At 38.0% G+C, this 25,651-nt stretch overlaps 2 protein-coding genes across 5 annotated transcripts; one reads left to right on the top strand and one right to left on the bottom strand.

Moving 5' to 3' along the window:
* The first annotated feature begins 59 nt into the window (after positions 1-59).
* Positions 60-25,108, top strand: LOC144016488 (uncharacterized protein C3orf20-like). Of its 4 annotated transcripts, none has more exons than XM_077517687.1 (20): positions 60-210; positions 1,649-1,978; positions 2,081-2,229; positions 12,464-12,793; positions 12,873-12,946; positions 14,139-14,482; positions 15,663-15,692; positions 15,829-15,882; positions 15,978-16,083; positions 17,263-17,466; positions 18,624-18,776; positions 18,858-18,975; positions 19,560-19,685; positions 19,988-20,144; positions 20,726-20,918; positions 22,086-22,163; positions 22,774-23,131; positions 23,713-23,829; positions 24,592-24,734; positions 24,799-25,108. In XM_077517687.1, exons 4-20 carry the CDS (start codon positions 12,740-12,742, stop codon positions 24,941-24,943), a joined length of 2,454 nt encoding a protein of 817 aa, XP_077373813.1. In that variant the 5' UTR covers positions 60-210; positions 1,649-1,978; positions 2,081-2,229; positions 12,464-12,739; the 3' UTR covers positions 24,944-25,108. The 4 variants fall into 4 exon arrangements, with proteins under 4 accessions (XP_077373813.1, XP_077373814.1, XP_077373812.1 ...); XM_077517688.1 differs by having other exon boundaries at positions 1,649-2,045; positions 2,114-2,229; XM_077517686.1 differs by lacking the exon at positions 1,649-1,978.
* On the bottom strand, positions 500-11,619 carry LOC144016490 (methionine aminopeptidase 2-like). The gene is made up of 11 exons (XM_077517694.1): positions 11,347-11,619; positions 9,755-9,862; positions 9,616-9,678; positions 8,625-8,727; positions 8,390-8,551; positions 8,011-8,192; positions 6,487-6,581; positions 6,324-6,420; positions 6,110-6,213; positions 3,813-3,928; positions 500-2,329 (listed from the first exon to the last, which is right to left on the bottom strand). The coding sequence occupies exons 1-11, from the start codon at positions 11,441-11,443 to the stop codon at positions 2,077-2,079; spliced, it is 1,380 nt and encodes a 459-aa protein (XP_077373820.1). The 5' UTR covers positions 11,444-11,619; the 3' UTR covers positions 500-2,076.
* Positions 25,109-25,651: the final 543 nt, after the last annotated feature.

Raw genomic sequence — 25,651 nt, 5'->3', positions numbered from 1 at the left:
AAACACAACATAAAAAAAAAAAAAACTTGTCTCGTAGCGTCACAAAGAAGCGGAAGCTTGTCCTAGCTTAACTTTAGCGTCTCGTGCTAACGTTAGCTAGCATACCAAAGCATGAAAATGAACACGCCTCGTCGTGCTTCTTTGTCTCCAGAAAAGTGAACAACATCGGTAAAGTTGACTAGTAATTACCTAAACTTGACAACATCCCAGGTAACCAATTGTGTGTGACGTCGTAATCCATTTGTTTGTGACATTGTCGTTCGTAAGTAGCAGTATTACTTTCAAATGAGCTGAATCGAATTCAAGCTAATATCTACGTCAAAAAAATGCTTAAGACGCCAAGTCTACTTTTGCTTGTTATCACAACCCATAACAACAGTAACATACACTTTTATAAATGTATTCAATGAACCAGTAGGTGGTAGTATTGTAAAGTTTTCACCGTTTGTGACCCTTTATTGAAAAATGAGTAGGCAGGGAGAGGTTCATGTACATAATACAGTTTTTCTCACCTTTATTTCATACACTTCTTGCAATTGATGTTATTTCATTGTGCATGTGTACAAGACTGTCGCCCCCTTTTTGACTGAACAAGATAAATCGACCATAAAAATGATACAGTTATGAGAATAAAGTTGTAAATGTTTCCAATGGACAATTTTAACCGTGAACAAAGGTGCATTTTGTTAGGATGACAATTTTTTCGCTGTATTTTTTCCAAGATTACATTCAAGTCTAAATTAAACGAGGGAAGAAAATCATTTACCAAGTGTATTTGAAAAATACAACTTTTATTTATGTAATATTATGCCTTTCATTCAGGAAAGAGTAATTTAAAAAATTATGTATTGAAACGAAACGGGACTTTATTCCTCTATGAATATGCATAGAATAATGTCAGTCCTATCATTTTTTTTTTAAATCTAATTTGATTTTATTGATTACATGTTTTTCTTACCATTACTTTCTGAAATGTGTAAAATACAATGTATTGTTATAATTATTAACATTTATTACAAATATAGGGGATGTGGTTGTTTCACACTATTCCAGATCAAATGTTTTCAACATTTTACACTTTTCACAGCATTTGCCCGTCCAGCTCACTAAATCATAATATGATAAATAATTTCAGTCTCATATTCTGACCATAGATTTACTACATACATTGTGAATAATGTTTTGTTTGTCAAGAAAATTGAATTTTACAAAAGATCATTTTAATACAGAAATAGGCATGATCTTTTTGCATACATTTCTCGTTGCATATTTAAGTAGTTCATCAACACTCAGTATTGTGTCCAACTTACATATGTGTGTATATTATATGTCATATAATTTATGTGTATACTTAGTTTCATTTGGAGAAGTAAACAAATCTCGGGTCTTTGAGAGCTGCTGTCCTGCTTGTTTTCAATGTTTCCCCTCTTCCAACACACCTGATTCAATGATCAGGATTTGTTATCAGGCTTCTACAGAACTTGCTGACGAGCTGACCATTTGAGTCAGGTGTTGTTGGAGGAGGGAGACTTTTTTTTTTTGTTGTTGTTGTTTTTTTGAGAGCTCAGAATTGTTCATTCGGCAGTCTTACCGATTCAACATATCATCATCATCATCGCTCTCTCTTTTTTTAATTCTTTTTTTCTAGACTTGACTTGAATTTGTGCTCATGAATTCACCTGAAACCTAATTTAACCTTAACCGGATACTTCAGAGTCTCGCCAGAGTTGTGAAGTTCAGAAGGTCAGGAGAACCAGAGGAAAGATCAAAGGAAAGAAAGAGGATTAAAAGTGAAACCAGACACCACCTGCCAGCCACAGGGTTACAAAACCAGAATCTTTCACCAACCCCAGAAACCTCGAAATTCCAACAGATTCGGGAGATCTCAAGAGACCAGAGGAAAAACTAAAGAGAGGAAGCAAGGAAGGAAGGATAGATGAAGCAGAGTGAGATCCGCAGAGGGAGACATTTAAAACAGGCAGGACAGCGGCTCTCGAGGAACAAATGAAGATACAATTCCATGAAACAATTTCGCATTGTAACAGGTGTGTCTTTTTTTTTTCTTTTCTTTTTCCGTTAGTAGTCGCAACCCCGACTGACCACCTCCTTGCAGGTGGGCCTGAGCAGGATGGTGTGCTCGTACTGCGCCGTGTAGCTGCCCTTGACGTCGCAGAGAGGCGGGTAGGGGTCCACGATGCCCAGGTCGCACAGGTTCTTCAGCGCCAGCAGGTACTTGCTCTCGCCCAGCCGGTCCAGCCAGCGGCGGCAGAACGCCAGCGTGCCGAAGTTGTCGTTGATCACGTTCAGCAGGTGCTTGCTCCGCGCTAGTCTGTGCCGAGATGGGAAAAAGTCACAACCGCGGTATTGGCAGTTTTTCCTTACAAATTCAAAGGCGTCATTGAAAATCAGTATGTCACTCAATACGTTGCCTGGAACGCTGCTCAAATAATAAACGACTAAAAATACAAATGGATATGAAAATATAATTTTAAAAAATAATATATACATTGAAAAACAAAATAAAAATTGATTAAAAAAATATATAAATACTAAAAATAAATGTGGAAAGACAAAATTAATATCTAAATATAATTAAACCAAAAATAAAAGTAAAAGGTAAAAATAGTATGGAGGTCCAAAACTGCTAAAATAATAAACAACTAAATAAATAAAGTGAAAATAAAAATGGATGTGAAAATATAATTTAAAAAATAATAATAATATAAATTGAAAAACAAAAACAATAAAAAAAAAATGATTCAAAAAATAAATATAAATACTAAAAATAAATGTTGAAAGACAAAATTAATAAAAATATAATTAAACCAAAAATAAAAGTAAAAGGTAAAAATAGTGTGGAGGTCCAAAACGGCTAAAATAATAAAAAACTAAATAAATAAAGTGAAAATAAAAATATAATTAAAACAATAAAAAATATTCTAAATTGAAAACCAAAACCAAAAAAAAAAGATTAAAAAAAATAAATGTAAATACTAAAAATAAATGTGGAAAGACAAAATTAATATATAAATATAATTAAACCAAAAATAAAAGTAAAAGGTGAAAATAGTGTGGAAGACCAAAACTGCCACAATAATGAACAAATAAATGAATAAAAGTGAAAATAAAAATGGACATAAAAATACATTAAAAAATAATATAAATTGAAAAATAAAAACAAAAATTGATTTAAAAAAAAAGTATAAATATTAAAAAAATAAATCTGGAAAGACAATTAATATCTAAAAATAATTAAATGTTAGTCAATAAATAAAAATGCTCTGCTCACATTTATTTTTATATTTATTTTTAGAATCTCGTTTTTATTATTTATTTTTACTTTTATTTATGTAACTAGGAGGACCAAAACTGCCATAATAATAAACAAACCAATAAATATATAATAATGAAAATAATAATAATAATATAAATTGAAAAACGATAACAAAAGTTGATTCAAAAGCAACCAGTGTTCAAATCTTCATAAATTTTTATAAAATAGGTATATTACTGTAAAAAAAAACAAAAACAAAAAAAAAAACATGAAAAAATCCGTGAAACAGCGAGACCGTGAAAAGTGAACCATGTTATAGTGAGGGAACACTATATACATATTTTTTATGTTTTTATTTCCTTTTATATGATTTATTTTGTATTTAATTTTTAAATTGTATATTTTATATCAGTTTTTATTTTAACTTTTATCTATTTATTAATTTTTTAATATTGGCAGTTTTGGTCCTCCATACTACTTTTATCTGAGTAATTTTTTTTTTCCAACAAATTATTTATTATTTGTTTCCAAGCCAAACCTTATGGGTACGTGTCCCACGTTGAAATTTTTCATGTAATGTGAGCACTCCATATCATCGTAGACGGCGCCGCGGCCCGTGCTGCCGAACGTCTCGATGGCGTAAGCTTCACCTTCCTGAGGAGCGACAACAACAAAACGGAACAAAATAAACGCACCCACAATGTCTTATGAGCAAAAAAATCCACAATAATATGCAGACCTTTTCACAATAGTTTTTTTCAAAAAAGTTGTGTGTATTACTTGTGTGCAATATTTAAAAAACACAATGGAAGCGACGTCATCTGAAGGTGCTTTTCTATTGGCTGCTGCTAGATGATGTCACTTCTGTGTGACATACCTTCAAACGTCTTTATTCCGGTTTATATCAAAATAAATCACTTTAAAATCATCCCCAAAATCTCATGCATGAAATTAATTACCAAAGATGAAAACGGAGGACATTTTTGCTATATTTATAGTTAGTTTTAGTTTTTTAACACATTCATTGCCAGACCAACAAAAAAATGCATCATTTGACGTCTTTTTCCGTCAATGGCAGTGAATGAGTTAAAAAGCATTTTCGTTTTAATTTTATTTCGTTAATGAAATTGTTTTTTGAATTGTAGTTTTTTCGTTTGTTTTAGTTAACTAAAACAACCTTGGTTAGCATTAGCACTCAAAGTTGTGTGCGGCGTTTTCTTTTTAGCGACATTTCCACATGGATGGATTGTTAGCATTCATGATCATCATCTCTTTTAGCTTCTTTATGTCCATTACATATCTATTTTTTTTGTTCACCACCACAACAAAAGAGGTTAAAACAGTCTTCTATTTGTAAAATACATTTGTTAAAAAATGATTTATGTTACATAGAATATCATAAACAATTGGACAATACCTGATGCTAGTTATCAGGCGCTACACATTTTCTACATGGGAAAAAATAATTGTGAGCGTGAATCAGCACGCAGCTCGTCTTCACGCCAGCTGATAACGCCGACTTTGATAATCTGATCCCTCGCAGCCTCGCGGCCCACCCAGCCACTGCAAGCACACGCACGCACACGCACACACACACACACTTAGCTAAGCGGGCCCCGATGCAAAGCTGCCACATCAGCAGGCCCGTTTGTGTTGTCCTGGCCAGCCGAGTGCAGTTCTGCACTTGAGGAGAAAAAAAGCTTGACGCTGCAGCTTGCCAATTGACATCGTTTGCGTCCAGATAAAAGTCACCTCGGCTTGCCACACTGCAGCAAAGGAGCCGACGCAGGACCTTGAGGTCTTTCGTCCTCGTTTTCCTCCCACAGACGCCAGGAGAAAAACGAGGGCCCGACACGTGTCGCCAGCCGCTTAATTTCATTCCATTAAAGGCGCAATTAAAGCGACGACTTGCTCAAATCTGACCGCAATTGCAACGAGACACATTTGAAACATGAATACCACCATAATCACATCATAATTACGGAAACAATCAATACGAGGGGGTTTGCATCTCTCCAATAAAAGCCGATTTTGAAGTGGACCGATTCAAATCGGTTCAATTGGATCCACTCGCATCTTTTAAATCAAAAGCGATTCTTTATTTTTATTTTTATTTTTAATTCCAACCGTTTTTTGTTACACCCTAATCAATACTAGGGGTGGGAACCTCACGATACGATATGATATGCGATACAAGGCTCACAATAATGATTATCTCATAATATGACGATACCGCGATTATTCATATATTGCTCAGGTCATAAATCCACGATAATCTACAATAAAACTAATTTTAAAAAAAACAAATAAATAAATAAAATAATAATAATAAATAAAATAATATATAAATATCAATAAATAATAAAAAAAATACTAAAAATAAAAAAGAAGAATTCACAATATTATAATAAAATAATATAAATAAATATAATATAAATTCATAATACATAAGTATATATAATATATAAAAATATTAATTAAAAATAATGTAATAAAATAATAATAAAAATAAATAATAATAATAATAATAATAATAATAATAATAATAAGAAGAAGAAACTAAGCTCATGAGTCTTTTTTTGCCTGTAGACTTCTGTTGATTTCCCCGCCACTCTTATGAGGCGCTCCTCCTAGTTCCAGGAATTATTAAAGAAAAAACAAATGTCTAATTTATATTAACCACTAGTAAAAATGATTAGCTTTTCCAGGAATTATTTAAAAAAAAAAAAAAAAAAAAAAAGAATTACCTAATTTATTTATTGATGATGATAAATATTGAACAGGTTTAACATTTGAGATTTATCGTGATTATCGATACGTGTGTACCGCGCTCACCTCCATCCGGGTGGCCTCTCCGCCTTTGACGATGGGGACGGTCTTCCCCGAGTGTATCCTGTACTGTCCAATGGAATGACCGTTCAGGTTCCTGATTGGCTTAACTGCAACAGGAGTCGGCCAATGAGCGCAAACGTCAGCGCATCCGCGCAAGAGAATACCAAACGACCTGCGTGGTCATCATCATCATCATCATCATCATCATCATCATCACCTTGATACGTTTTGCCGTCGATGTCCACTTCGTAGGACTCCATCACCTCCTGAATGGTCTCGCCGATGTCGCACAGGCGCACGTCGATACCTGCGCACTGGAGCGTGCGTGTTCGGATTTGTCTTTTGTTACACAATTGAACCGGTGTGGGGGGCGGAGTTACCTTGATGCCGGTGTTTGTCGCATCTCTCACAGCTTCCAGCAGTTTGTCGTATTTTGGATTGAAAGTGACGGTGAAGGCGCAATCGATTATCCGACCTGGCAGGGGAACGCAAACATAAATATTATTTAAATATCAATCATAAATGGTAGCTACACCAGAAAAAAAAAAAAAAAACATAAAACATTAATTCCTACTGATTTGCATACTTTGACAAAAAGCTGATGTATTTTTTAATTGTAATTAATCATGACTTCAAAAGTTAATTCACAATTAATCGCAAATGTTATATCTGTTCTTAATAAACAAGAAAATATATATATATATATATATATATATATATATATATATATATACACAATAGGTTTTTTTCAAAGTTTTCATACTCTTAAAAAGTATGTAAAAGTGGGGAATAATTTTAAATAGAAATATGGCTGCATCTTTTAATCATTGATATAGTAATTGCCTAATAATTCCTAAAATTTAGTTATAATTAAAAAGATGTATTTGTTTTGAGGTAATTTTTCTGCCACTAGATGGCATAATTGCATTTGTAAGACGCTGCTGACAGCTCAGTGCATTTTTCTTTTCATATTAAGAGCTATCTCATCTTTCAAATGAAGTAACATTTTGCACATTTTTAAAATTGTAAAATACAACTTGACCCCAGTCTCCACAAATATATGCATTATTATTACATTTAATTTTATTTATTTTTTGCTAAATTTTGACATGGACGTGTCTGCTGCGCAAGGTTACTTTAGTTAAATAAAACTAATGACAAAAATAAAATTATAATTCAAAAGAAATTTGTGAATAAAATCAAAACGAAAATACTTTTTTAAAAAAACGAAAACAAACTGAAACTGCATTTTATGTTTTCCAAACCAGCTAAAACTAATTATAATTATAGCAAAAATGTCCTTTGTTTTAGTCTTTGGTAATTAATTTAATGCGCGATCATTTGAAGATGATTTGAAAAGTGATTTTAAGTAGATTTATTTTAATATTATCCGGAATAAGGACGGTTGAAAGTGTGTCACACAAAAGTGACATCATCTAGCAGCAGCCAATAGAAAAGCACCTTCAGATGACGTCGCTCCCATGCTGTTTTTTTTAAATAATGCGGACAAGTAAAACACATTATTTTAAAAACTAAAACTAATACTAAAACTAAGCATTTATTAAATACCTAAAACTAACAGAACCACCCTGAAAATGACTGAAACCTCATTTAAAAAAACAAAATAAAATCAAAACTAACTAAAATGAAAAATAAAAAAACTATCATAACCCCGCTGCTGCCTTGCAACTGGAATTCCCCCAGTACATATTTTCCAAGGGGCGCTTAAAAGGAACTTTAAATTAATGCACTAATTTTGACACCACGAGTATCTTCTTTTGGCAAATTATACAAACATGGCTTCTTGTTGCTAGGCAGAATTTGCAGCAGGGCGGGGCCCGATGGCAAAGTTTTGGTAGCTAGGAAGTCACACCGTCCGACACATTTTCCGAATGGTTTTTAACCGTTGATGTGCGTTCCAAAGTCGATTTTGCAGACGTCGTCGTAGCGTAGCGTGGTGGGGTCGCCCGCGTTTGGCGTGTAGTGGGCGGCGCAGTGATTGATGGAGCAGCCGGTGGGGAAGGCCAAGCCCGCCTTCAGCCCGTTCTCCTTGATCAGCCTCCGGGAGCAATCTTCCAGCTTCTCGCTGGCACGAAAAAAACAAAACAAAAAGAAGCAACACAGCTCGTAAGAAATTAGCTTTTTGACCTGCCTTCCATCAGGATTTTGGCCTGTTTTGCTGCCGCTTCTCCTCCCCTGTTTTTCTGTTCACAATTAACGTTTGGCGCTAGTTTAAGAAACAAAACAAAAGAAAGACGATCTTCACGCAGTGTAAGTGCTCACCAGATGTCAATCATGCTCATGCCCGGCTTGATCCAGCTCCTGACGTAGGCGCGAACCTGGCGGTGGGCCTCGGCCGCCTGCCTGAAGTCGCTCCACGTCTCCTGGCTGGCCGAGTCCAGCGCTCGCTTCTCCTCGCTGGACGTCCGCCACGCCGCACTGCGCCTGACCGCGGGGACCCGCGCGTTACTACGAGTTTACAAATAAGCGCAAAGCGGCGAAGGCCGTGGATGTGTACCCGTCTTTTGAGGGCGGATATTCGCACTCCTCTCCCTTGGGGAAGTCGCCGTTGGGATAAAGCTGGCAAATGGGGACGGACGGAGGGTCAGTCTGTCCCTTCGCTGTGAGGAAAGGAAATACGCTAACAAATTGTACTGTAAATAGCCATAATCATATTTTCTTACCAGAGATTTGGTTGTGTTTTATTTTGAAAATTACGTTGTAAGTCGTCACATTCGGTTTTGGGACAATGCTTTTGTTTTGAAGGGGCACTTCCTGTTTAGTGCTGTTTGTACATAAGATAGCTTGATAGCGTAAGTACGCTGGAAAAGTTTGTTGCGGCGCTCCTGTTTTATATTGCCCCTCCGAAGAGGCAAAAAAAGGTACATTTGTTTAATAGTTTGTTTATTAGCACTTATGTTTGTACATGTACACGGTTTTTGATTATTGCTGGCATGTTTGAAATATTTTTCAGCTCTTGACACGAGCGTCATGTATTTGGAATGGAGAGGCTGCGTGCTGCAACGCGCATGCTCTGATTGGGCGTAAATGCGTCATGACGTCATTGTTCCCACCCACTAAAATGACGGCGTCTCCCCAGAGCTTGTCTACGAAGGGAGAACTTGCTTTTAAGTACTTTAAACTTGTTTGTATCAAGTTGTTACTTCAATAAGAGTGTTAACAGTATCTACTGTGCTAAATGACGAATTAACACCATCTTGATAAATCACGTGATCGACGTCCGTGCGTCCCGCGGCTGGCGCGGGGCTGATCCGATTAAACGGGGGAGCATGTAAACAGGTGACCAGAGATCTTCATTCGGAATCATTTCAATCGGAATGACTAAAACGTCTCCATGTAAACCCGGCTTAAAAACGACAAATTGGTAGTTTCATCCTTGTTCGGGGGGCCTGCTAAAAAAGGATTTTCAAATTAAATTAATTAATTATATTTTACACCTGTACTGTAAATATCAGACGCTAAACATTGCTATACGACGACACACTCACATCCTCTCTTGTTTTTCTTCTTCTTCTTCTTCCTCTTGGCAGTTGCGTTGTCGCCGTCGTTATCTGCCGAAAGCGACGTCCCGCGCAAGTTAGCGTCTGACTTGTGAGCGTGTCGCCACGATGACGATGGCGATTTTACCTTCTTCTTGGCCGTCCTCGTCCCGCTCGTCTTTGTCCTCCAGCGTGGTCGTCTCCAGCTGTTGTGCGACCTCTCCGTCATCCCCCTCGGCGTCGTTCGACCCCGCGGCTGCAAAGTCGAACTTGCTCAACATGACGCACTTTTCCTCCATACGGAGTTTTAAGACACACGCTTTTTTTTTCCCCGCATAGGTTGAAACATGCAACGCGGATTTTTCATCAGACCTGCACGGTGTTGCGGTTGCTTCAACAGCTGCACTTTTCCCGGTGAAAAGTTGGCAGGGCCCGAGCATAATTTTTCACGCTGCAGGTGTCAATGTCCTCAAGGACACGCAGTTCATCCGTCACGTCCATTGCGCTGGACGGATTGTTGGCCCGAGCGTCTTTATTTTGCGAAGAGTTTGTCACCTTGCATGCGAAGTTGCGCTGGTTTGAACGAAAGCCTCGAAGCTGCGCTACGCTACACTACGGACATGTGACGATTGTTTGCACTTGCAGGTGTTGGAAAACCCACATCCACTTCCCAGGTGACAAAATGTGTGGACATTTTTTAGGGATGTAACATCACAATACGATATCACGATATGAAGGTCACAATACGATAATTATCACGATATTGTGGGGAGGGGAGTTTGGCGATATAAAAGGTCACAATATTATAAAAAAACGAGCTCATACAACAACAACAAAAAACACAAAATATTGTTTTTGTATACATTACAGCAATTAAAAATATAAATATTATATAAATATATAAAATATATAAATATATATATTGACGCACTAATAAAAGCATTACAATAAATTGATACAATTTTTGTATTAATAAAATTAATAAATTAATAATTATTTAAATTAAATAAATTAATACACAGTAAATTTTTGCAGTTATTGTTACATCCCTATATAATTTTTCACTATAGTTTTATTATTTATTACTATAAGAGTTTTATTAGCTTCAATTAGTTTTCAAAGCAGGTTTGTTAGTTTACTGCTGTTTTTTTTTTTTCCGAAAACACTTTTAAGTTTTTATTAATTTTAGTGTTCGTTTTTTGTTTTGTTTTTCAAAATTGTTTAGCTGTTATTTTAAAAACTGTTTCTTAAAATAATTTAATGCTTTTTTTTATTATTATTATTCTTTTGTGATAGTTTGCAAAATAACAGAAAAATAAACAAATTATTCCACGAAAACAGAAAAAAATACTCTGGAAAAACAAACTTTTAAAAAATCTGAAAAACATAGCATAAATAAATGATTTAAAAAAAAATACCTTTTTTTTTTATTTATTTTTTTATTTTTTACATACATTTGAATAGGCATCTATACGTGGTTTTTCGCTATTCGGGTGCCAACTCGCAAATAATGGGGTTCGACTGTTTATATATGACTCAAACATACACATGACGCTACTGTCGCATTTCATTCTTCACGACCTTAATTATTATGAATTAAAATTCATAAAGGATTAAACTAATGTAAAGCGACACACCTAATCAAGTGTCCAGTGAGTTTGTGTCTCCAGAAAAACAAATTGAATTGAAATTGTCAAGTTCGTCGTCCGTCCCACATCGAAGGTGCACGATGACCCTCACCTTGATTCATCTTCCTCCTCCTCCTCCTCTTCTTCCTCAACTCTTCGACCGCGTCCTCGTCCAGGTGCTCCCCGTTCAAAAGTTGAAGCTCCGACATGAGAGCTCGGACACAAATGAAGTCGGTGAAAAAGTGAGAAGAGGTGAGAGAGAGAAAAAACGAGAGCGAGGAAGAAAGAAGGAGAGAGAGAGAAAGAAAGAAAGAAAGAGAGCGAGCGAGCGTTATCCTTGCAAGCCGCCAAGTGGCCACATTGTGTACTGCATGTGTTGGTCAATGCAGCGTGCTGGTTTACCAGTGGGGGAAAAAGAAATCCCGAATTGATCACAGCAATTATTGACACACCTTTCCCGGTAAAAGAGTTGAACATTCAAACTTACTATCATATAAAATGTGGGTATTTCAACACACAAACTTGATTTCAACACCCACTTTTCGAATCTCCCGACAGGGTTTGCTTTTATTACACACAGTTTTCAAATAAAATGATACAACGCACAAAGTGTTTATCATATATTATAATAAAATACGTTTTGATATAAAATGGACCTCGACATAGACGCGGATTTCCCCCACATTTTTTATTTTTTATTTTTGTGAACACTTGTGGTGGAAGAACATTTATTGGCCAACCCATGCTTTAATCAGTTTTAACTTTTTTAAATGACTGAGGCGGGACCTCCGACTTCCGGGTTTTTGCTTTGTTTCCGGTTCCGGTTTGCGCCGTGTGGGCCCCGTCCCAATACATGCGTATTGGACTTTGTGCCCATCGGTTGCGCGTTCCCGTCGACGGGTGCGAGTGTGTAGTGTGTCCGTCTCAGTTGTCCGAAGCATTTACTTGTAAGAGAGCTGAGACCCCCTGCGCCCATCGGGATGAGCGCGGCCAGAAGTTGCCGGAAACGGCGCTGATGTGTTGAAACCCGGAAGTTGGAAATCCGTGGCATCTACCCCATTATAATTGCCATCGCCGATTTTTGCTTCAGTCAATATCGCTCGTGAATAACGGGAGTCCACTAAAATTACGAGTAATTATTTTCCATCTTGCGTCACACATTTACGCGGCTAATAGTTGCTAGGCAGAATTCGCGTCCAGCACGTCAGTCATGTAATTTTCTCCTGCAGCGCCCTCTGCAGACCTGCGGTGGCACTGCTCGACCACACAGGTGACGTCTCGACGCCCAACTTTGCCACCGAGCAACAAACCGAGAAGTTTCTTCCCAGTATTGGGACGCTCCCGAGCGCTTCTGCGGTTGCTCGGGAGACGTTAGGGCTGAAAATAGCTCTGACGATGTCCGCTCTGTGTCGCTTTGGTGACGAGGTCGACGCGGCTTGGCCGCACTCGTGAGAGAAGCCGCCGTAATCGTCAAAAGCTCTCAGCTCACTGCTCGTCTCCTCCACATGACTTCGCTGACGACGCTCTTGTCCCCTTACCCCATTTATTTCTTCGACCAGGTGGGACCATTTTTTCTCGCTATCACCTGCGAGTTGACTTGTCTAAATGATAAATTGAGCTCTTTTGTTGTTGTTGCAGCCTGCACCACCGCGAAGTAAGAAGGGCAAAGTTGTGACTGTGGTGAAACCCAAAGAAGAGAAGAAGGAAAAAAGGTACGTTTTATGAAATATAGCATTATGACCGGCCACAACATTAGGTACACCTGCACTACCTGACATAACAGTTCATTGCTGTCCTAAGAAACAGTTCGACCTAATTTGTATGTTATACATTTCCCAGGTAAACATTTATTAATCACCAACACTTTTCATTGAGCGATCGGGACATTCACACAGTTTTGAGCCTTGTATTTAGCATTAGCTAAACTAGTAACACAACCAGCGGTTACCAAATTGACTAGTGATTGAATTAGTTACAAGTAGTTCTTGTTGAGAATTTATTGTAGGCTATACTGTAATTTATTTTCAGCAAAATTGCAGGTCACCCTACCATCAGGGCGGGTGTCTTGAGTTTGAGATGTTTTGAGGTTGTCGTTCACGCTACCGTATGTATAATTTAGTGCCATCTAGTGGTGAAATAATAGAATTCAACCATTTTGAAACACATGGCAAGCAAGCCTACCACCAACTACTACCAATTATCATTTGGAGGGAGGAAGCTAGCAAGCGTGGCTAGCAAGAACTAGCTGGAGGGGCTTACAATAGTAAGCTAGCAGGAGAAGCTAGCAAAAACTAGCGTGAGCAAAAATTGTGAGCCCCCCGAATCATGGGACTTGTCGGCGGTCGACGCATTGCACCTGATTTCAAAGGAAGTGACCCAGAAGTGACCTGATTTCAACAGGAAGTGACGTGGAAATGGCCTAAAATCAACAGGAAGTGACGTGATTTCTACAGGAAGTGACTTGATTTCAATAGGAAGTGACCCGGAAGTGACCCAATTTCAACAGGAAGTAACCCGGAACGGAGCTGATTTAAACAGGAAGTGACTTAATTTCAACAGGAAGTAACCCAGAAGTGACCTGATTTCAACAGGAAGTGACCCGGCAGTGGCCTAAAATCAACAGGAAGTGACCTGATTTCAGCAGGAAGTGACTTGATTTCAACAGGATTCGGCAAACTGTTCAGTGCATGCGGCTTTCCAACTTGCAAGAGTCAGCAGTCACATCCAAAATTTATGCGGAAATTTCTCTAGTTTTTCTTAGAAAATGTACATTGATGTGATAGAACTTTTTTTTTTTTTGGCTTATTTTAATAGTGTTTTGAAAATGATTGATTAGTTCACCACTAGATGGCGGCAATTAATTAAAAAAAAAAAAACAATTGTGTATGTTTTGCCGTCCGACAGGTCCGAAAATGGCAAACAATTGAAGCTTCTGAAAAAAATCAAATTTGAGGATTTTCCGGAGACTTCAACCAAGGAGGAAACATGCGAAGATGATTCGGCGGAGGACGAGAACGAGGACCCGCTGGCCAGCCAGAAGCGGGCCGCCCCCCGCTTGCTGAACGAATTGGGTCGCCTGCTCTACCGCAACCGCGGCGTCTGCCTGCCGGCGGCCGACATCCTCAACTACTCGGCCGACGCCGCGCTCAAGCTGCACAAGGCGGACAAAGATGCGGTGGCCCGACTCAAGGCGGCCAGGAGGAAAAAGGCGCAGAAGAAAGCCGCAAAAGCCATGCAAGACGCAATAGGTCGGGGACAGCTTGCTATTTATTCATCACTTTCTAAAAAGATGCTCGTCTTGTTCATTTTGGCTGCCATTTTGAAATTTTAGTCTCTGTTGAGTCCAGTTTTTATCACAGTTAGTCAACCTCATCCCATTTTTATTTAGTTCATTTTTAGTCCACTGTAAATCTAGCTTTTTAGTCTTTATTTCAGTAAAAAATAAATAAATAATAATAATAATTTTGTTCGTCTAGTTTTAGTCATCAAAAACTGTTCTAGGGTTCAGGGTTATTATAGTTTTGGAATTTTTCATATAAGTTAGTTTTGATTTTGTTTTGTTTTTTAAATTTTAATTAGTTTTTAGGGTGGTTCTGTTAGTTTTTATTAGTTTTCGTTAGTTTCAGTATTAGTTTTATTTATTTTTTTAATGTCTATTACTTGTGCGCAATATTTTAAAAAACACCATGGGAACGACATCATCTGAAGGTGCTTTTCTATTGGCTGCTGCAATAATAATCATCATAATAATAATCATAATAATAATATAATAATAATTATAGTTTCATTTAGTTTTCGTTTTTTGAAAAGCATTTTCGTTAACGAAATTGTTTTTTTAATTTAAGTTAACTAAAATAACCTTGGTCTAATTTTAGTCAGGACAACCATTTTACCCATGTGTATATATATTTTTTTGTCAGCAGATTATATTGAACCTTTTCGTATCTAAAACTGTTTCACATAGAATTTTCTCATATTTTTTTTTATGGAAAAACAACTTCACAAAACAACTATTGGCTAATATGGCTCCCATGCTATCAGCTAGTAAGTTAGCCAGCATTAGTTTGCAGTCGCATTAGCATTGTTGGAACGTTATACCCGTTGGATTAATGTTAAGTTGTTATAACTATAATTTACTTTTTTTTATTTTATTTTATTTTTTTTTAAACCTTTCACTGTGAATACAAAATCATATCATTTTCATCTTGTTTTTGTTCATGAACTAAAATAGATAGATAGATTTTAGTCCAGTTTTTATGAAGTGAATTAATGAGGGTTTTAGTCTAGTCTACTGTAGTTTTAGTCCGGTGAAAAATGCGTTGACGAAATTATTTTTGTTTCGTTTTTGTTGACGAAATTAACACTAGATGCCCGTTTGTTAAAACTCATCGAAAAGCCTTCTGATGATGTTTTATTTTTCCTCATTAGATGATTCCGCTCTACTAAATGACGAGTCTGGTAAGTACGTTGCCAGTGGAACGTGCTTCAACGCAAACATTTTTTCCCGTCGAAAGCTAACTAAACACTTTTGTTTATTGTTTGTGTACGTTTTGTGTTTGCTCTTACGTCCAATGTGAAATTTGCCCCCATTCAGCCGTCAGCCCCACACTCATGGACGAGATCATCGCCAACAGCAATCAGGATCCAGGTGGGTGGTGCCAGCCGGAGCGGAAGCAGAAGCAGTTTGTCTGCATCTGACGTGTTTTGTTGTCTTATGCTCGCGATTCTGCTTTTTGTGTCCAGATTGGTACGCTTTGCCGCTGCAGGCCTTGGTTGAAGACACGCCTCCTCCCAGGGGTCTGTGCCAGTGGGTGGTGGAGAGACTCAAGGCCAGCGCAAGTCCACTGCAGTCAGTTTGAAATGAAACACGTTTCATTGAATGTTTTCAAATTGTGCGACATTATCATTGTAAGACATCTCAGACAAATTGAATTCAGAATTTTGAACAAATGACTAGGGATGTGATGATATCCAAACATCACGATATTGTGGGGAGATTGGCGATACAAAAAAGGTCACAATATTGTAAAAAATGAGCTCATACTAAAAATAATAATAACACACAATATTGTGCTTTTGTACATTACAGTAATTAAAAATAAATATATATAAATATTTATATCGAGGCACTTCCTTGCTAATGCAAGCGCACATTGAGTTCCTACACATATTGACTCGATTCAGAAGCATATTATGTTTCCCTTCATCTGACCGTTAGTGTATTTTAAACATAGAAGGGCCAAAACATGTCTTATGAAAATTAAACCGCACTAGCCACAAGGCATGTAATGATATCCAAACATCACGATACGATATCACGATATGAAGCTCATGATATGATAACTATCACGATATTGTGGGGGGCGTTGGCGATATATAAAAAAGTCACAATATTGAGCTCTCACTAAAAAACAACAAGGCAAGGCAAGTTTATTTGTATAGCACATTTCATACACAAGGCAACTCAATGTGCTATACACAAGGAAAGACAACACATAAGCATCAAGAAACAGTAGTTAACATTCAGAGGAAGAAAAATAAATGAAAATAGGTTACAAAATTTACTAAAAAGAACATACAATAACAATCTTAAAACATTATTTTTACATTAGATTACATTTTTACATTTTTTAATTTTTTTTAATTTTTTTACATTACAACAACAATTATTACAACATTTACTTGCTAATGCAGGCGCACATTGAGCTCCTCCACATATTGACTTGGTTCCGCTTCATCTGGCCATTAGCGTGGATTCAAACATCGAAGGGCCAAAACATGCCTTGTGAAAATTAAACTGCACTAAAAAAGTAGCCACCAGAGGGTGCTACAACTGTACAAATGGAAATCAACCTGACTTTTTTATTTTTTAAACAGATGTGCTGCTTTTAATATCCTGACATGACAATATATCGTGGCAGTTTTAATATTGCGATATCACGATATTGCCGTTATCGTTACATCCCTACAAACGACACGATTTAAATGGAATTGGAACGATGGTTCTGAGCGTCGACATTTTGTCCAGCATCAAACCGCGAGTGTTGGACCAGGTGCCGAGCTCGCCCATCCTCCGCCACTACGTGAACGGCAAGGTTGGCGTTAAGACCCGCAGTCTGCTGAGTGCGATCAGCGAAGCCGACAGCGTCGTGGACAACGTCAAACCTCAGCGGGCGCCGCCGCCGCTCAAGAGACTGCATTGCCGGGTCGCCAACGGGACCTCCTTCATATAGTATCCTTTGCACTGCATATATGTATTACAAAAAAAAAAAAAAAAACAGCTTTCGTCACATTGAAATTTCAACGCAATTTAAAAATCCACCGTAGACATATTTCAACATTGTTCATTCAACATCTAAAACATTATTTGTTTTAGAAATGATTGATTAGAAAAAGCTGTGATATAGCGGGAGATTGCAACCAATGAGAGGACAGGAAAAATTTGACATATCGTAGGCGAGCACGTCCATCATGAAACACTAATGCCATCAAGTGGCAGACGAATTGCCTCAACATAAAACTGTGACTCAATATTCACACTATACGGTGTTCCCTTGCTATAACCTGGTTCACTTTTCGCGGCCTCGCTTTATTGCAGATTTTTTTGGGTGCAATTTTGCATGCATATATTTTTTTTTTTACAGTAATGTACCTATTTTCTCAAATTTATGATGGTTTGAACATTGAGAAAGTTTAAACAAAAGAGAAATTCACGGATTTCAATTTTTGCGGGTATAGAACCTGGCCCCAACGAAAAATGGGGAAACACTGCATACTATAGGTGAGGTTACATGGGCCAATATTACAAGGTTTCCACGGGAAAAAATGTGAAAAATGTACAGTTTCTGTCACCAATGTCCAACATAAAACACTAATGCCATCAAGTGACAGACAAATTTCCTCAACACAAAATTATGACTCAATGATTCACACTTCTTTTGAATGTATCTTTTTAACTTAAAATAAATATGAATTACTTACTATAAAATTAACATTCCACTATATGATACAACCAAATTTGTATTTCATAACCATATTGTGAGTGTGGAAAACCTTTATTGTACATTTATGACAGATATAACGTGCGATTAATTTAATTGAAAATTAACTACAGAGATCAGTAATGATTAAAAATGATAATTGACTGACAGCAGTAATAAAAAAAAAATACAAAAAAAGTGTTGCCTATACGTACTGTATGTATTTAGGCTTTATGTATTTGTACGTGCTGGGCAGATTAAAATTGACATGGCAACACACGTGGCTGAAATCTGATTGGACAAAAAAAATGTTTCCATCCACAAACAATTTCAATTTCACGGTGCAAAATATTGGCATGTAAATGATTTCTTGTGACGCCGTTGGCCCCTTTAACGCCGTGCCCGTCAGCTACCCGTCGGGCAACCTGGCCGTGTGCCACAGCCCGTCGGGTCTCCCGTCGGGAGGCTTCTGCACCAACGTGTTCACCGACAGCTACAGTCCCGTCGCCATCCTGGCCACCGTCACCATGTTTGGACACGGATCCGTCTCGCATCCTGTCAGGTGGCTTCATCGCCACCGCAGCTTGATGTACTTACTTATTTCTTTTTGATAAGAGTGTATTCAAATGTTGTCCCTTTCCAGCTCTGTGGTGACGGCCTTGTGGGACCAGCACGGCGGCTTCATGTGCGACCGGGATGGCAACCTCAAGAAGGAGTGGTGCTGGAAGACTAACGAAGAGCAGGAGAAGATTATCATCAAGGTCAACTTTTGAATTCCGCCACGTTCCGCGTTGTTGTAGCTTCACCTGGAAGCGCAGTTTGTATACCCAAGAAAAAGGACGTTAACTCATTCACTCGCAGCCATTTTCCTGTTGCTCTCGGCTGTTTTACTGGATTTTGACTGATTTTGCAAGGTCCACAGAATATTGTGTTCTATAGCTGTAAAAAAAAAACATGGAACCTACCAAAAGAAAGATAGAATCACTTCTTTCACAAGGGAAAAAAGTATATTTGTGTATCTGTCTCCGTTTTTGCAGCAATTAGCATGAAAACACTGTCAAAAAGAGCTTGTTGCAACATGGCCTGACTGATCTCTTATACTCTGCTGCCACCTGCTGGCCATTTTTTTGTAATAACTACCATTGCTTTAAGACACCTGTTCATGTCAGAAGCAGCATTAAAGCCTTCTGTATGCTCTTGCATAAAAAAAACAAAACGTATAAATACGTTTTTGGGAGTGAAGGACAAAGTATTAAACGTCTTTACACCTTTTTGGGTTTGAATGAGTTAAGTGGCAAATTCAGCCTCCCGCGTTTCTCCAACCTGTAAGGTGTGTGTGTTGCAGCTAGCAAAGGGCATCTCGATGCGACTGCTCAGTGGCACGTCCGCTCTGCTGTTCTTCAAGTGTGAAGACAACAAAGTTCAGCTCCCGCTCACGGCCATCCCGTACCCGCCAAAGGAAGTGGCGACGGTGAGGAAACTGAAGCTGAGAAACTTTTTTTTGTTTTTTATGTTTTCTGAAAATGTGAATTTTTTTTTTTTTTTTTTTTTTTTTTTTTTAAAGTAGTCAACGAATTACAGTAACTCAAAATTACCATCATATCTCAAGAATCGCACACATTTTCTTGCTTTAAAAATAATCATCCAAAATTGAGGGCGAGTACACACAAAATTACAAAAAAAAAATCACCGCATTTTATACTGTATGTAGATGTTTATTAGTACCTTGGGGGTACGTACGTACGCAAGGTGACCATGTCTTCCCCCCCTCAGGAGGACGAGCAGACGCTCCCGGTGGCGCCGGCGTCCGAGGGGACCTTGTTGACGCGTTGGAAGAAAGGATGTCACGTGATGGCCGAGGTGCCCAAACTTCGCAAGAAAGTACGAGACATCCTGGACGCCTGGCTGGACTATTATCGCACCGCCACCGGTACCTGGAACAAGTCGCTTCAAACATGTGAAATGAACGACTATTAACTCATTCACTCGCAGCCATTTTCACTGAAGCAACCCCCTTTGCTCCTGGCTGATTGTGCAAGGTCTACAGAATATTGTGCCCTATTGCTATAAAAACATGGAACCTACCAAAAGAAAGATTAGAGTCTCTTCTTTCATCAGGAAAAAAAAAGTATATTTGTATCTGTTTATGTTTTGCAGCAATTTGCATTCGAATATAGCTAAGTTTAATCAATATTCACATTCCTGGTGAAAACACTGGCAAAAAGGAGCTTGTTGCAACATAGCTGATCTCTTATACTCTGCTGCCACCTGCTACTACATGTCAGAAGCTGCATCAAAGCCTTCTGTATGCTCTTGCATAATTAAAAAAAACATTTATAAAAATGTGTAAATACGCGTTTGGGAGTGAAGGAAATAGTATTAAAAAACGTTTTTACACGTCTCTGGTTTTGAATGAGTTAAAAGCCAGCACTCCAGTTGCAGCATCTTAGAACACGGATCTCGGAGAGTCTCCGGTTAATTTGGTCCCGTCTTGTGTGTGTCCGCACGCAGGTATCAGACGCGGCGAGAAAAAGCCAAAGACCCCAAAGGCCAAGCCCAAAAAACGGGCCCATGCGTCAGCGCTGGCTGCCAAAAAGTCACCCGATCGGGCCCACGGCAAGCTGGCCAAGGGCAAAGACAAAGGGCCCGAGAAACTCGATCCGCACGCCAAGAAAGCGCCGCGGGAAGCGCCGACTAAGACCAGGTCAGTCGATTAGGAGATTTTTCGGTTAATTACTCATATTTCATTCAAAAATTGAGCCTTTTTCAGCAGTAAAAAGTGAATATTTTGTGTATAATTAATGTGGTAACTTGTTCAATTAATACCTTTTAAAAAGTCATTTTTCTGCTTGCTGTTGACTGATGATGACATCACCTGTGCTGAGGAAGTAGGTCACGACCAATCACGGCCCACCTGTGTTCTGAGCTACTTCCTTAGCACAGGTGATGTCATCATCAGTCGACAGCAAGTAGAAAATTTGACTTTTTAAAGGTATTAATTGTACATGAAAAATCATGAAGTTGACACATTGATTCTGTACAAAATATGAACTTTTTACTGCTGAAAATTGTTCACTGAGTCAAGTATCCCTTTAAAGAAAAAAACAAAACAAACACACCTTGATTTCCATTTATGAACATTCCAAACTTGTATTTTAACCTTAAATAGACACTTGACTCATTGAGCCATTTTCAGCAGTAAAAAAGTGAATATTTTGTCGGGAATTAATTTGATAACTTGATTATTTTTGGCGTTCAATTAAAAGCTTTAAAAACATTTTTTTTTCCACTTGATGACAATAGATGACATCACAGAGGAAACCGGTAACTTGCTCATGTGACGTTTGCAAACTGCACCATGATTGGTCGTTACATGATCCCTGAGCACACGTGATGTCATCTTTTTTTTTTTTTCCCCCTCAATGGGGCAGTGCAACATCTTAGTGTCACTAAGCAAAAAAATATTAGTGTCAAAGTCACTGTTGTGCAACTTTTTACAAAATGCTTGTTTTATTTTCATTTTTTTTGTATTTTCGCTTATGTCTCTCAAATGACCTATTTTCAAATGGTGATTACTAAAGCACGGAATTAGGTAGAAGCTTACTTTTTTTTTGTCATGAACGAATGGAATCCAATCTTTCATATGGTATCCACCATATTTATGTAGTCATACCGCACAATATTCTGTTTGCTTTAAAAGATGAAGGTGAAAATGTTGGAAATCGGCTACCACCGTCGGGGTGTTTTTTTTTTGCCATAAAGTTTGGCAGTCAGTCAAAAAGTTTACATTTTTTTTATTTTCCGGTTTGTTTTTTGTTTTTTTACATTTGCTCAAGTTGGGTGCTAACCAAATGCGTTGTGAATGTTTCAGGGTACCGGCAAAAAACACAAAGGAGCACAGTATGATCCAGATCGGACCCCTTCGTATCCATGGAAACATCAAACAGGAGTAAGACGTCACGTCCTAGCGTCCGCCGTGTTTGTAGTATGTTCAAATTTTGCAGTGTGTTGAGAGGACTGGAGCGTCAAATTTATTTTAGTTGAGGGCCACATTCACCCCAATTTCATCTCAACATCTTAAAAAAAATAATTGTGATATAGTGATTAAAGAATATTAAAATATGTAATCGCTTCAAAACTAAAGTCAACTGCAGTATATGGGCCACCAAATGTAAGTCTTGATACTAATACCATTTTTCAGGGCCGATGATAACGATTATTAGTAAGGGACTCCAATAACTGATATTTGGAGCTGATATTCATTTTCACTAAAAGGGAAAATATGAGATGTGTATGTGATGTCATTTTCAGTCGACAGCAAGTTGCAAAATGTGTTTTTAAAGGTACTAATTGTACATGAAAAATTATGAAAATAGCAAATTTATTATGGACAAAATATTAATGTTTGACTACCAAAAATGGCTAAATAAATAAAGTATCCCTTTAACCAAATAGTTTTTTGAATTTTAGTTTTAGTTTTTTCGTTAGCCTATGTTACATAAAACAAATTGTCTGTTCTGTGCACGTTCTAACCGTCGCCCACTTTTTTTTTTTTCCAGGTTAGTGGTCCTTCCGGACCACCCCGACTCACGCCTGCGCAACCTGCCCCGCGTGCCCGTGCAGTCGCCGCTGGTGCCGTCGGTGCCGCTGACCGTGTGCCCGCTGCTGCTGCGGGCGTCCCTGCTCAAGCGGCCGGCGGGCCCCGCCCCCAAACGCTGCTGCTGCAGCACGTCGCTGATGCCCGTGCTGCTGGACGCCGAGTACGACGCCTTCGTCACGGGCCAGCCGCGGCACAGCCAGCAGATCCTGGTGGTGGTGGTCACGCTGCCCATCAGGCCCGGCGTCACGCTGGAGCACGACGCCGTCCAGCAGCTCTACCGCCGGAGCAACAGGAAGAGGACCATGCCCTGCGCTCAGGTGACAAATTTGCGGCGATTGCGTTGTTTCACTCGTTCGCTGCCATTGACGGCTCATGACGTCAAAAGATTTTTCACTCGTTCGCTGCCATTGACGACTCATGACGTGAAAGATACGTTTGAACTGGGCTGGCTGCGAGCGAGTTCATCTTAACCTCAATCTTAGTTTTAATCTTCATTTTAAATAATAATGCATTAGTACCAGAGAAAATATTGGAAAATAAATAAATAATGAAATTGTGTGATGATTATTTGAAAGCCCGTTTTGTCAATAAAGACTTGTATTTATAAAAAAAAAAAAAAAAAAAAAAGTACTTAAATAGAAGTACAGATACTAATACTGATTCAACTTATTTACTTTAAGTAAAAGTAAAAAAGTACGGACTGAAATGTAGTCATGTAAAAAGTACAAATGAATTTTTAGCATCAATTAAATACCATAACGTTTGTTAAATTGAAACAATGACAAAAATATTCTTCCTGAGCACAGATGGCAAAATGTCCAATACTCACTTGTACTCATTTGTACTTAACTTGCTGTTGACATCCGAGCCAAATCAACACACTTCTTTCGCCGTTCAGTGCCAGATGGACTCGTTTCGCCTGTTGAGGTACGAAGTGTCCACGGGGGCGCTGGGCTGCCCCGTGGACAACATCCTCTTGCAGCATCGACACAACGTCGCCGCCGGCATGATCCTGGTCAGTATGGACGCAACCTGCACCACGTATATAGTGCAAAAATAATCATCTTGCATAAAACGCCTGAGAAGCCATACAGGACTGGAACATTATAAGTAAAATCAAAAAAAATAAATGCAGTTTAACTGAATTTAAATGAATATTTTTATGGTTGGGGGAAGCTGAAACATTATGAGCAAAATGTAAAAGAAATACTTTAACTGAATTTAATCTTTTTTGGGGGAGGGGAGGCTGAAACATAAGCAAAATTAAAAAAATAGTTTAACTGATTTAAATATTTTTTTTTTGGGGGGGGGGCTGAAACAAGCAACATTAAAAAAAATAAATACAGTTTAACTGAATTTAAATGAATATTTTTATGGTTGGGGGAAGCTGAAACATTATGAGCAAAATGTAAAAGAAATACTTTAACTGAATTTAATCTTTTTTGGGGGAGGGGAGGCTGAAACATAAGCAAAATTAAAAAAAAATAGTTTAACTGATTTAAATATTTTTTTTGGGGGGGGGCTGAAACAAGCAACATTAAAAAAAATAAATACAGTTTAACTGAATTTAAATGAAATTTTTTTTGAGGGGGGTTACTGGAACATTATAAGCAAAATTGAAAAAACAAATACAGTTTAACTGAATTTAAATGAAAAAAAAAAACTAACGATCAGAATAATAATCAGCAGTTGCTTATTTATTTGAATTGAATGAAACAATTGTTTGAAGACAAATCCATGAGCTCACTTCAAACGTAATGTCATGTCAATGTGTTAGATGTACATCCGAGGGCAACTGATGTTTTTGGGCTACGTCTCCAGCGGGCGCACTTTCTCCGTCTTGGACCTTCTTAAGCAAATTTCCAGGACCAGGGAGGACTACCGCTTGGGTGTCAGCCTCCCTCCGGATTACAAATTCAGGTAAAACATGGCAAAGTCAACCTGAGCGACACATGTCACCGTATCCTTCCTTTTATGCTTGCAGCGAGAGTGCAAAGGTCAGCGTGAGTGCCTCGGAAGTCTCCAATGCAAATAAAGTGGAAGAATCGGCCGTCACGCTCACCAATGACGCCACGTTGTCGACTCAGCCGCCGGAAAAAGAATACGTCACCGCCGAGACGTGTGACTGAATCAGAGGAGGTGACAAATGAGTTTTGAAATCAGCTTTGGTGTGTATAATATTTCCCCCCGAAATAGAATTTTAGGGCGCTATCAGAAAACTGTAGCGTGGCAAACACTTTTGAACTTCTTACAGGGAAGAACGCCAGGGCAATAAATGTTTACTTTCAATTCTTGTCGCTGACTTGTTTCATGGACCAATCAAACGGATTTATCTTTGTACAGCTTTTGTTTAGGATCTTATTTCATTTTGCATGCAGGTCAGCTGAGATTTAAAAAAACAAAAAAAACAAGTTTGGCGTCAACTGACCTGTAAAAATGACCACATGGCATCCGTTTTACTTTCTGTTCTCTGTCAAACTGAGCGATGATTAAATCTTGCAACACTGTGAAAACGCCACCAGTTGCTTTCCGAGAGTTGCACTTCCTCATTTATACATCAAATATAGACATGGAAGCTTTATTTCATGCACGCCGTGCTCGGAAAGGTGCTAGAAATAGCAATAACATTGTAAGCAAAATAAAAGAAAAAAAATACAGTTTCACTAATTTAAATGAATTTATTTATTTTTTTTATTTATTTTTTTTTGGGGGGGGTGATTAATTTAAGCAAAATTAATAAAAAATACAATTTCACTAAATTTAAAAATTTTAATGAATATTTCTTTGGTGTTGTTGAGGCTGGAACATTCTAAGCAAAATTAAAAAAAGAATACAAT

The sequence above is a fragment of the Festucalex cinctus genome, chromosome 3 (genome assembly GCF_051991245.1).
Source record: "Festucalex cinctus isolate MCC-2025b chromosome 3, RoL_Fcin_1.0, whole genome shotgun sequence".
In the NCBI taxonomy this organism is placed as follows: Eukaryota; Metazoa; Chordata; class Actinopteri; order Syngnathiformes; family Syngnathidae; genus Festucalex; species Festucalex cinctus.
This window is presented reverse-complemented; position numbering and strand designations above follow the sequence as displayed.

Bases quoted from the DNA above. Each gene is read 5' to 3' on its own strand.
- LOC144016490 (XM_077517694.1), bottom strand. From the start codon at position 11,443: ATGTCGGAGCTTCAACTTTTGAACGGGGAGCACCTGGACGAGGACGCG. The intron at 6,421-6,486 runs GTAACTCCGCCC...CGCACGCTCCAG, and splicing joins CGACAAACACCGGCATCAAG to TGCGCAGGTATCGACGTGCG. The intron at 3,929-6,109 runs GTGAGCGCGGTA...GTCGCTCCTCAG, and splicing joins GAGAGGCCACCCGGATGGAG to GAAGGTGAAGCTTACGCCAT.
- LOC144016488 (XM_077517686.1), top strand. From the start codon at position 12,740: ATGACTTCGCTGACGACGCTCTTGTCCCCTTACCCCATTTATTTCTTC. The intron at 14,483-15,662 runs GTCGGGGACAGC...TTTCCTCATTAG, and splicing joins AGCCATGCAAGACGCAATAG to ATGATTCCGCTCTACTAAAT. The intron at 18,976-19,559 runs GTCAACTTTTGA...TGTGTGTTGCAG, and splicing joins AGGAGAAGATTATCATCAAG to CTAGCAAAGGGCATCTCGAT.